We start from the raw sequence: 12,610 nt of genomic DNA, 5'->3' as shown, positions 1-12,610 counted from the left end.
TCTGGCCTTAACAGTAGGAAGGATTCCATACAAGTGCTACAGAGAAAAGTGGAAAGGAGTTTTCGGATTGGCACCAACACTGTCTAATAACTCCGAAAGATGACAACATCCCTGACATTTTGAACTACCTTTTCTCCTGAAAGACTTTGGAAGTATCTCTTAGCTCTATGTGGATGCACTTAGCACTTATCAAGACCTGTCACCCTCTGGAGAACAACCAGAGGGGTGAAGAATGTTTTTTAAAAGATAGTGTTGGTGTTAGAACCTCTGATAACAAAACCTACCTTGACTGGGACCTCAGTCTAGTCCTGTCAGCATTAACAAAGACTGTGTGAACCCTTGGCATCATGTTCATCTGTCGATGAAGGTTACCTTTCTGGTTGATATCACCTCAGCCAGAGGAGTAGGTAAGCTGGGGGCCCTCCTGGCTGATCTGCCTTACACTTTCTTCCACAGACAAAATTTCGCTGAGACTACTTTGGAGGTGAATTTTTGATGTAATCTCTGAGTTCCATCTAAATCAGACCCATATTTTGAAGAACTCAGTTACTGTATAAGCTAAGTAACTTTTCATTCTGCAAAGATCTTGGTGTGCTTTGTTTGACAGTGTTGACACTGAACTCTCATGAGGAAGTAGTATGGAAAATGACTCCCTACAGATCTACTAACCTCAAGCTCCCATTAAAAGATGTGCAGACTTTCTCAAAGATGAACCAGTATTTAGCACACAGGCCAGTTCTCTGACTTTTTCTTGTAAAGCAGCTTGATAGCTGTGGCTGGTAACCTACTACAGTAAAGAACTGAGAATGTATTGTGAACGCATGGAAGTGACTCGTAAGAAATATGTAGGCCCATCTTTAACTCTTATTGCACACTGTAGTAAATGTAACGAAAGAAATCCCAGTTGTTTTGTTCTTCAGTAAGTTTTTTTTCTAAGGATTATTAAAATTGGGAGCCTAATATGAGACTTGCATTCCTGTGACAGGACACCAATTAATTAATATTACACACTATTTATATAGCACCAAAAATTATGCCCGACACTTTAGACAAGGACCTTCAAGCGCTTACAATCTAAACTTCACGAGAGTTGTTTTGGGGGAGGGGATGCACTATAAAGCAAAATTACTGAGGGGCTGTTCTTGGCTTGGTTCTTTAACTTCTACAATCTTTTTGTCTTTATAATAGAACATAGTCTCTCATTTTTTGATGTTGAATACATATTCTTCCTCCTTTCACTGTTTTTATTCCTGGCCAAATGCTCTGGTCTTGTGGAGTCTGCTTCTCTTCTTGGTATAGACAGAAATGAAAGAGACCAGCTATTAGATAGGTTTTCATACCATGCCCGTGATATCCAAATACTTCCAAACCCACAATAGGAAGTAGTACCTCCAACCGCCAAAATAGACCATGATTTAAATGGGGAGAGAAACTGCCAGTCATTTCTCTGCCTCATATATGGACAGTTATAAGGATAACAAGTCATCTGTTATGCTAATTTATACATGTTTTAGGCTGATAGGTGTACTGTAGGAATGAGGGAGAGGGAGGAAATGGTAATTAAATAAACAAAAGCAGTCACTCACTTCAGGCCTTCAGTCTCCTTAATTCATTACCAAAAAATAAATAAATTAAATAAAAAAAACCCTAAACCCTGAGCAATCACTCATGTAGGATTTATAGAGCACCAGATAGAAAGGGAGAGGTAAAACAATGAGCCGAACAATGTTTACGCCTGAGGGCATTCTGTGCCAAAATATTAAAAATTCTGCACCAAAAAAATTAAAATTCTGTACACAATATTTTAAAATGCTGCAAAATTCTTTAAATGTTATTTGTCAAATAAATGTGGAGGCTCCAGCATGGCACTGGGGAGCACAGGCCACTGGTTGCACAGAAGTGAGAGATCACTGTGCAGCTCCCTCCACCCCCATCCCAGACAGACTCAGCAGTGAGGCTGCACCCAATCCTGACACAGTGCAAGGACGGGGCCTGCCCCAGAAACACCCCAGAGCCCCGCCCCTCTGTGCTCAGTCGGGTATCCGGGTGTGGAGGGGATCTGAATGCAGAGGGGCTTGTTGGGGGGGGTTCTTGGTGCAGTAGTAATGGGACTCTGCAGGGGGTCCAGGTGAAGGTGGTTGAGGCTCAGCGGGCTCTGGGTGTGGGAGGCTCAGTGGGGTGGGGAGGTCCAGATGCTGGGGGAGTGGGGCTCAGTGGGGTGGGTATTGAGGTGCAACTGCTTGGGGCTTGGTAGGGTGGAGATCTGAGTGTGGGTGGCTCAGGGCTCATCAGGAGGGTTCTGAATGCAGGGGTTGGAGGGTTAGGTTCGGCAGGAGGGTCTGGGTATGAGGGCGTCTGGATGCACAGGGGTTGGGCAGATGCAGGAGCAGCTCCTTGTACAGAGATCCTTCCCCCTGCAGCTGAGGAGCGATGGGTGCAGGAAGCAGAGGGAGAGGGTGTGCGAGTTTGCAGAGCTTTCTGCAGCTGGGGGAGAAATTTGTGGGTGGGTCTGACCTAGCCGCGAATGCCGTCCAGGGGAAGAGGAAGTCCCGTCCTCCCTAGCCCAGCCCGGACTAGCAGTTGAGCCTGCACACGTTAGGAGCCACCATCTGGGTCTTCCTTAGATCCACCTCCTGCCCCTCAGTGATTTACCTCTCTGCCGGCAGCCCTTGGCACCCAAAACATACTGCTAGGAAGGGTTGCTTGACCGCTCCTGTGGCTTCCCTTTGCTTCCCCATCAGAAAGTCCTTTTTCTGCAGGGAAGCAAAGAAATCTGCAGGGGACATAAATTCTTTGCATGTGCAGTATTCCCCCAGGAGTAAATGTTGTACAGATTAAGTCTGTAAGAACACCACACTTGGCTGTAAGTGTGTGCACAGTGTATGTCAGTGCTTAAGCTTGCCATGCTTAAATATCTTCTCTGCTTTCACAATGCTCAAGGAGGTTCTGCTTGATGGCTGTGTTTCTCCATTGATGGGCTTGTCTTGCCTCTCTAAATACAGTAACTGACAACACTCCATGTGGATCTCAATGCTTTAATCAATTAACTTTAAAAGCAAGACCAAATGAGTTTTAAATTGGATTGAATTGTAGCTAAAAGACTCATGAGAACATCTTGTCTTGGTTCTTATTGTGGGTTGGGGTGGTGAAATATTCACTATAATCAGGTTTGATTCACATCAAGAAAGGGCATCAGTTAAGAGACTTTGATAAAAGTGTAACTCTTAATAAGGTGTCTAATATTAAAATGAGGTTGAGACCCACTTTGGGGTCGCAACCCACAGTTTGAGAACCCCTGCATTAAGCTATATTGAATTAAGGCCACTTCAGTTCCGAATGTCTCCACACAGGGGTTTAATGCAGTCTTTCAAACAGGGCTATGTTAATGTGAATTACGCATCTTTTAGTTTGTGCCAGCAGCATCCATGTGGGGGCAGTTAGAGCATAACGTTTTGGTGTACTCTGCTTTTCACACCTCCAGAGTGTGCATTGTGGCACAGTGTAGACAAGTCTTTAATTCATTAAACAAAACCTAATTAAGGTCACTTTAATTCTGCATCAGTTTCCACACAGGTTTAATGCATTTTAACTAATCCACTTTAACACCTTTAGTTAATTTGGATTAATTTTCCTTAGTGTCCCTATATAGACAAGCTCTTTGTGCAAGATATGGCTTGTAAGTTTTCTTTCTCCTGAGCTGCCCATCTAATTGCTTTTATAACTGAGAAGCTCATTTGAATAGCAGACTGGATTCCTGCCTGCCCAACTGGGCAAGTGGTTCCTTAACCCAATCTCGCTTTTCCTCAAATGCAGCCAATATGTCCAGGCTGAGGACAGATATCCCTGTCCTGCAACCAGCTGCTGGTGTTTGGCAGTGCAGCTCAGATCTAGATGTTTTGTCTAACTTTCAGTTTCTCAAGGCTAGGCCAGCTCTGGCTAGTCTTAACTGTTATCCTTCAGCCCTGCAAGGTGTCATTCTGGGAGCTGCTATTTCCAGTTCCTTGTCAGGCACGTTAGCTTTGGCAGCGGAACACTTTGGACAAAGACCTAGGAATTTCTAGTAATGTCCTGAATGCCATTCTCAAACTACAGTCCCAACTAATCTAGTACGTAGAAGTTTGTTAGCCCTTGTGTTAGGCTAGCCCTGAGACAGAATTTACAAAATCTGGGAATATTTTATTGTAGCCTGGATTAGTGAATTGTCTTAGCACTGTTAGAGACTCAAAACTCCCTTTCTGGAATATTTTGAAGTATTAAGTGAAAAGTATTAGTTTTCAGGAAAGGTGTCTGAACATCCTATGTGAGGTAGGTTCTCCAAACCTGTTGGCAAATTAGATCTAATATTAAATGGATTTTCGCTCTTATTCTGACCATACTAACTTCCCTCAAAACTATGTAGAAGCAGGAGAATAACTTGATGACTAAACATGCTTCTCTTTCTTTATGGATAGCTTTATGCATTTTAGAAACAGTTCAGAGAGGGAGCCCAAAAAACATATTTTAGCAGCCCAAAAACGTTTTGGTTTGAAGTATACATTACTCATTCTCCTTATGAGTATTTAAAGTACTTTGCTTTCTCGCTTGACTCGTCTAACTTTTTGTGTTGCTTCCTTGGATTTATAGGCTTAGCATTCCATAACTACAAAATACTTCAACAGCCAGCTATTTGGGAAGATGAACATTTGAACTTCTCTTTTTCAGGGCTGAAGGAGGAAGGCGGCATGGTTATATGGGTCATTTAACAAGGATAGCTAACTGTATTGTGCACAGTACTGATAAGGGGCCAAACAGCGCACTAGTACAACAGCTTATTAAAGGTAACACTAAACTTCTGCAGGTTTGTTTCACCATTCTGTTAGTTGGATTTGTAGAATTAAATCATGCTAGGTATTTAAAAGGCAGCTTTTAATAGGGGCTTTGCTTCTTTCCCTTGGACAAACAGCTTTTGGAAAGAAACGGTTTACTGTTTGTGTAAGTTCGGGTAACCTATTAAATTAGGATACTCTTAAATATATGACTTGCTCTCCCCAAACTTAGGGAAACAGTGCCCTGGCTTCTTAAAATAAATGTGAGTGGGGGTTGCCTGCTAAATTCCCTGTGAGCTGCGTGGCCACGCAGCAGCCTATTAAGCACTGCGCAGGGGCTTAGGAAACCCAGCCCCGGCGAACCTGCTGCAGCCGGGGAACAGGTGCTCCTCCCCCAACCGGAACCCAGCTCTGGCCTGGACCTGCCGTGGCCGGGGGACAGGTGCTCCTCTCCTGGCCCCCACCTAGTCTGACCCCTCCCCCGCAACTGCCACAGCCAGAGGATAGGTGCCAATCTCCTGGCCCCAGCCCACCCCTCGACCTGCCGTGGGTGGGGGAGAGGGACCTATCCCACGGCCCCAGTCCCGGAGCTGCTGCGGCGGGGAGAGGTGCCTTTCCCTTCCCAGCCCAGATGCTGCTGTGGAGAGCGAGAGAGAGAGAGAGAGCTGGGAGGGATCCTCACTCCCTGCCATAGCCCTGGGGCACCCTGCACCCCAAACGCCTCATCCCCGGCCCCACCCCGGAGCCCTCACACACACACCCCCCCAGCCCTGAGCCCCTCATCTCCAACCCCACCCCAGAGCCCACACCCCCCAGCTGGAGCCCTCACACCCCTGCACCTCAACCCATTGTCCCAGCCCTGAGTCCCCTCCCACACTCCAAACCCCTTGGCCCCACCCCTACCACATTAATTTTATGTGCACCAATATGAAGGTGATATGTCACACATCTCCTCCATACTGGTGCACATAACAAAATTAATTCTGCACATGTGCGGAAAAATTAGAGGGAACACTGGTGGCCTGCCCTAATGAAAACTACACTGAATCAAGTATCTTCTTCTGGAGAATGGCTTATTTACACAAGTACTTCTAGAATAATTACTCTCCAGCATAGGCCTTCTCAGTCTCAGCTATCCCTTGTGTTCCTTCTTGCAGTGTTGATCTTTCCCAAGTCCTCACGTGCTCGAGGTTACTCCCACATTCCTTATACTCATGTACAGTTACAGGCTTACTGCACCGGTGAGCCATTGAGATTGTCATCTAATAGACTGGAGATGTCTGCCTGAAAACCACACCTTGTTAGAATAAACAGTGCCTGAGAAAATTTTCAATTGTATGTATAGCATAACATGTTCTGCAGTGATTTTTGCAAGTTTAATTTTGGGAGCTGAGAAGAGAGTGAAAACTAACTGCCTTGAGTGATATTGGTACTAAAACTTTTTCCCTCCATTTTACTCTAGAGCTTCCAGATGATGTCAGGGAGCGATGGGAGACCTTCTGTACAAACTCCTTAGGAGAAACTAACAAAAGGAACACAGTGGATCTAGTAGGTTTTGTAAGATGAAGTTTGAAAAGTTACTGCTGTTATAAGGACATCCTTTTCCCTTCCCATGTGTCAGGGATACAGTTGCAGTGCAGTCTTTTCAGCCATCATGCTTCTCACAGAATGTCAGCAAACCTCTCCAGTAGCTGCACTGTGGAATTGGCACCTCCCTGTTTCCTTTGCAAATATGGCTGCCTTATTGGCACTTTAATATGGTTTTGCAAGGGTGTTTGGAGTTGGGCTCATATTGTATTGCACCTCACTCTTAAAGTACCACGCAACAGGAAGATGTTACTTTGCAAGTCCAAAACTGCTTGAAGAATTGAGACTAAAATTGCTGAAGCTGGGGTTTTTCATATACAGTATGTAAGCAAGCCTACATACAGTTAAAGTGAAACTGCTTCCTGCATCATTGAATGATGCACACAAATACCTACCTCACTTTTAATGAAGAAATATAATTTTGCCTTGATTACAGTCCTGTCATGACTATTTTGTTCTGCACTGAGTGATTCAGAGATTACATTGGCCTTTTAAAGGCTAAACACATCTAATTGTGAGGTACAGAAATAGTCTTAAACAGAGGCAGCATTTTCTGTTTGTTATATTTAAAGTCAAGTGTCAATGTATCAGCAGTCAGGTCCCTCAATTCAAAGTAGGACAAACTTGATTTTTTTTTTTTTTTTTTTAAAACTGAGGTGGTTGCCTACTTGGGCCTCATTATAATTGTGTTTTGTTTTTTTTAATTTCTCCAAGAATCACTGGTTTATTTGTGGGTTCACTAAGTGGCAATTATACATCACTAATTTGGACCAAAAAATGAATAAAGATTGTTAAATCTGTTCTTAATTTATTAAAATTTTCACGTGAGAGTACAGCAATGCAAGATTCGCAGCAGAAGGCCATGTGTGAAATAAAAATAATTCAGAACCCTAGAGTTGCCTAACAAAGGCATAAAAACAATGAATTCATGGGGTTTTCTGATATCTGTAATGGATACTAGTCAGAACTGCATTGGATATTTATTCAAGAAAACAATGCATCCTACTGGGGAAGAAACATGATTTTTTTGGATCTATAGCCTTATTGGAAACGGCCAGGTCTGCAGTGTGATTCTGATCCAACTTACCTTGATAGCCTCCTGACATTTAGAAATGTTGCATGGTTTAGGTAAATGTGTGGAACCATTAAATTTCTTTGTTTGAGAAAAGCTTTTTCTTGATCCTGGGGTAAAACAACCTGCCATGATTAATAATAACCTAATCTGAGAAACATTAATCCAAAATATAGATTACTAGTGTTGTGCGGTCAGAGCCTCCAGCAGGTTTTCTTACAAGTTTTCTCTAGGTCAGTCTAAATTTTTAAGCCAGGTTGAATATTGGATTATTAACTTTCTTTGATATAGATATGCCCCATTCCTTTTAAAACTGTATATCCAACAGAATTCCAGTCAAAGTGGGGCCAGCAAAGTTTAATGCTGAACTGTCTCATGTTCAGTTTAAGTTTCTTGAATTAACTGCAAGACTCCTAGCTCTTCTGTAGTAGATCCCCTTGAGTCTGACAACTGCAAGTCTCTCACAAATGGGGGTCTGATCTCTCAGGTACACTAACTGGTCTGACATAAACTCTAATTAAAATAGCACTTTTAAGCAAGTTTGCTGTTGGAATTTCATTGAAATAACTAATCATCGTAAAGATCTCCAATTTTTCATGATTATGGTATCCCTTCCATCAAAAATAAAAAGCCTTTCTTACATTATTACTTCGGGGCCTTTAACACAATTCTTATTTTGAAAATCTTAACTAGTTAAGGAAAGTGAACCCAGCCTCTCTCGTCTGATACAGCATAAGTCGGAAATTGGCTACAGTGAGTAACTTAGTGTTTCTGCAGTTGTAGTGATTCACTCATGTCTTATTTAGGCTGGTTTATTTAATTTGACTTTTTAAAAATAATTTTAGAATCATAGTATCATAGAATCCTAGAAGATTAGGGTTGGAAGAGACATCAGGAAGTCATCTAGTCCAACCCCCTGTTGCTCAAAGCAACTAAATCATCCCAGCCAGGGCTTTGTCAAGCCGGGCCTTAAAAACCTCTAAGGAGATTCCACCACCTCCCTACGTAACCTATTCCAGTGCTTCACCACCCTCCTAGTGAAATAGTTTTGCCTAATATCCAACCTAGACTTTCCCCACTTCAACTTGAAACCATTGCTCCTTGTTCTGTCATCTGCCACCACTGAGAACAGCCTTAGTTCATCCTGTTTGGAACCTCCCCTTCAGGTAGTTGAAGGCTGCTATCAAATCCCCCCTCACTCTTTTCTTCTGCAGACTAAATAAGCCCAGGTCCCTCAGCCTCTCCTCGTAAGTCATGTGCCCCAGCCCCCTAATCATTTTCATTGTGCTCTGCTGGACTCTCCAATATATCCACACCTTTTCTGTAGTGGGGGGCCGAAAACTGGACACAGTACTCCAGATGTGGCCTCACCAGTGCCGAATAGAGGGGAATAATCACTTCCCTCGATCTGCTGGCAATGCTCCTACTAACGTAGCCCAATATGCCGTTAGCCTTTTTGGCAACAAGGGCACACTGTTGACTCACATCCAGCTTCTCATCCACTGTAATCCCCAGGTCCTTTTCTGCAGAACTGCCGCTTAGCCAGTTGGTCCCCAGCCTGTAGCAGTGCATGGGATTCTTCCTTCCTAAGTGCTGGATCTGCACTTGTCCTTGTTGAACATCATCAAATTTCTTTTGGCCCAATCCTCCAATTTGTCTAAGTCACTCTGGACCCTATCCCTACTCTCCAGCATATCTACCTCTCCCCCCAGTGTAGTGGATAAGGTCTATATTTTTAAGCTTTTCTAATTTTTTTATCAATTTCAGTTTTCACAGTTGTGCAAAATGATGGGTTTTAAGCATTCTTTTCCAATTCTCTCTTTAAATTTTCACAGTTTTGGTAAATTATGGAAGGGTTGGACAAGGGGAGATCAGACAATTGAATGAAAAATACTGAGCTTCAAAAAGATGAAACTTCGTAACCGTTAAAACACAAATTATCACCATCACATGTCTAAATATAAAACATAAATGTCCTTAAATTCAGCTCCAAATTCTCAGCAGCATTTTTCTTAATTTGCCTATCTGTAAATTTTGTTTATTAATAGAAATTTGTTCATTGGTTTGTTTGTGTATGATGAAATTGCAGTTTACTGACATTTACTGATTTAAAAAAAAGAAAAAAAATAATCCTTCCAAGCCTAGTCTTATGATGATAGTGATTGTTAGTAGGCCATACTGACTTTTTTTAGCTCAATAAATTGGTTAATATACTAGATTTCTATGGAGAAAAGCTATGCATTTAAAGATTAATTTGTGTATCCTAATGGTAAATTGCTCCATTCATGAGACATGAAAAATCTCAAGAAGAAAGACATTAGAACTGGTAGTGAATACACAATGGGTACTTGTAAACAACACTAGTAGCTTCTAATTTTTCTTAAACTGTAAAAACTGTTTTGCTATTGTCTTTGATAACTACTAGAGAAAGAGTTCAGATACTGGTCTTTTAATCTAGTACTTGAGCCTACTGTCTGTGTTAAATGAAGAGCTTGATAAGAATCCTGAAGTGTTTTTCTTGCAGCTATGCCTAAATTTGGTTTCAAGCTCATTCAGTTAGCTGGAATTTTGACTTAAATCCTCAAGTGTTTACTTTGGTTTGATTTTATTTGTGTTTTAGTTACCTGTTATTTACAGATTTACTAGTTAGAATTTAAGAAACCTGAAGTTGAACAAAAGTGATTGGGATTGTGTTTAATCCTGAACAGATGGTTTTGGTAGACTAGAAAGCAAGATCAGATGACATGATTTACTCAGTTCCATATTATAATGCCTAATTGAGGCCTAAAACAATTTTTCAAGTGAAAAATATGCTATATGCACAATCCACACTATAATTTATAAGTAATTTGCAGTTTACTGTTGAATTGTTCCAAAGATTCATTTGGTTACTTAAGTTGTTTAAAACAAGTAGTATTCCATTCCCCTGTGAGGCCGTGAATTCAAAAACATTGCATAGAAAAGTCTTGCTGTTTTATTTTTACACTTCTATAATTCTTTCTTTGATCTCAGATTATGGGTAGTTTTTAGGGGGTGAAACTGATTTGTTGTTATGCATGAATTGAATGTTAAAGGTAATCTTTTTTAGGCTGTCATATTTATTTTAGAAAGTGGATAATTTGTTTCAAAATAACAAATAAAAGAATTGGTCCCTTTTCTCTATGCCAGTGTTTTTCAACCTTTTTTCATTTGCTGACCCTTAAAAAAAGTTTGAATGGAGGTGCTGGACCCCTTTGGAAGTTCAACCTGTGGTCTGTTGGCTCCTACTGTAAAAATCATAGACTGAAAACTGATTGTTCAAAATTCAACTATAAGCATTGCATGTTCTCAGCACGGCATTTGACACCGAGTGAGAGAGGGCGCTAAACTGTGGGCTTCTCCAGTAATGACAACACTTCTGGGGTTTGACCTGTAGGTGGGGGTATTCACATACCTTTGATCAGATAAACGGAACACCTTTTCTTGGATCTGAAACTTTATTTTCATAGTCACCTTTCGCGGACCCCTTAGCAGGGCCTTAACCAGAGCGGAATAGCTGCCCAGGGTGCAAAATCATGGAGGTGAACAAATGGGGTGGGAAAATAATGAAAAATGGCAGGGGGCGCAAATGTGCTTGCTCACCTCGGACACTAAAATGCCTAGTTTTGGCTCTCCCCCTTAGACACAGTCTGTGGACCCCCACGGGTCCGCAGACCACAGGTTGAAAACAACTGCGCTATACAGTGTTTTAGTTTTCGTAGAAAGCATTACTAAGCCTGATCTTAGTAAAGTTACCAGGTTCTGAGAATTAATTAGGAGTTGTGGGCACTCAGCACTTCTGAGGATCAAGACCCTGATGAGTAAGTGTAAAAATGTGGGTTTTTGGTTTTTTTACATCTGTTTTTTTTCCCCCTTGTTAAATCGTCTCCTGATTTATGGGCACATAACAATTGCTATATTGGACACTGGTGAGGCAAGACGGGCTGACTCCAGCAGTGGCCAGTGCTTCAGAGGAAAGCAAATTCAGCTTCCACCCTCAAAAACAGTGTTCTTACTCAGCTATATAGTGCTGTAACTGGGTAAAAAGTGTTTTGATTCACAGTGGATGACTACTAGACTTAATTGGTAGAATTGTTAATAAGCTCACTTTCATGGAAGAACTTCCTTATTAACCGGAATAATTTCATATTGTATCTAAATGGTAAGATACAGTTTTATTCCTGTGTTATCCTATTTGGCCGGTTTGGACCTATTAAGTAGCATCTACTGAAGGAACTCTAGAGTTAGTTTTGCTAGATGTTAAAGATGGAATTATTCACCAAAGGTGTTAAACACTAATGTAATGACTGGTGACATGCAAATATAATGTTAGTGGATGAAATATATGCATTTACAGTTGAAATAGTGTGTTTGCTGGGCTAAAAATCTTCTAGTTCATATTTTTGTGATGAAATTAATGACCTTGCATAATAATTCTAATTTACACTAAGCCTTTTGTTTAATTAAATAGGTGTCTAAACTTTTTTGTCTAGGTTACTACCTGCCACATTCATTCATCCAGCGATGACGAAATTGACTTTAAAGAAACTGGTTTTTCACAGGATTCTTCTTTGCAGCAAGTGAGTTAAATTCATTTAACAGTGTTGTTCACAGGTGTGCCTTCCTTGTAAAAGTAGCTTTTCTGTGGGATTTTTGTATTTGGGGATGGGTGGTTGCATTTGATGCAAAACACCATTTGGAGAATTCGGTGATGAAACTGGAAAGTGTATAAAAAAAAAATGTAGGCAGTGTGCAGTTTAAAGTTCTATACATATTTATAGTTTGCTAATTGACAGTGTTACAGGATTTAATATGGTAATGCCACACAAGTGAGTGGTGTTTTTCAGAGCACCAACTAACTGTATAGCGGTCTACTTGAGTTAGCACTTTCATTTAGAAAATAGTTTTTGGAAGCACTTTTAATACTTTGCCATTTTTGATGGGTAAAGGGTGACAGCTATTCCGTACTAGCATCATTCCATTTGCAATGTACGTCTTCTTTATTCCTCTGTTGGCACTGGAGGAAAGTGAAAGCTGTCAAAATCTGAATACAGTGTACATTGATTTAGATCTCCAATCCTGAAGGTGCTATAGATTCAAGTTACTAAACAAAAGTTATTTAAATTGC

The 12,610-nt window shown here is 41.3% G+C and overlaps 1 protein-coding gene across 1 annotated transcript in view; it reads left to right on the top strand.

Annotated features, from left to right (window-relative positions):
• Positions 1–12,071, top strand: part of PPP6R3 (protein phosphatase 6 regulatory subunit 3) — a 94,893-nt gene extending 82,822 nt beyond the window's left edge. The window contains exons 14-16 of the mRNA XM_029912835.1: positions 4,702–4,817; positions 6,268–6,353; positions 11,976–12,071. Of these exons, the coding sequence (XP_029768695.1) occupies positions 4,702–4,817; positions 6,268–6,353; positions 11,976–12,071 (298 nt within the window). The remainder of the gene's footprint in view (positions 1–4,701; positions 4,818–6,267; positions 6,354–11,975) is intronic.
• The last annotated feature ends 539 nt before the right edge of the window (positions 12,072–12,610 follow it).

This window comes from Terrapene carolina, unplaced genomic scaffold (genome assembly GCF_002925995.2).
Source record: "Terrapene carolina triunguis isolate 2854851 unplaced genomic scaffold, T_m_triunguis-2.0 Scaffold250, whole genome shotgun sequence".
NCBI lineage: Eukaryota > Metazoa > Chordata > Testudines > Emydidae > Terrapene > Terrapene triunguis.
This window is presented reverse-complemented; position numbering and strand designations above follow the sequence as displayed.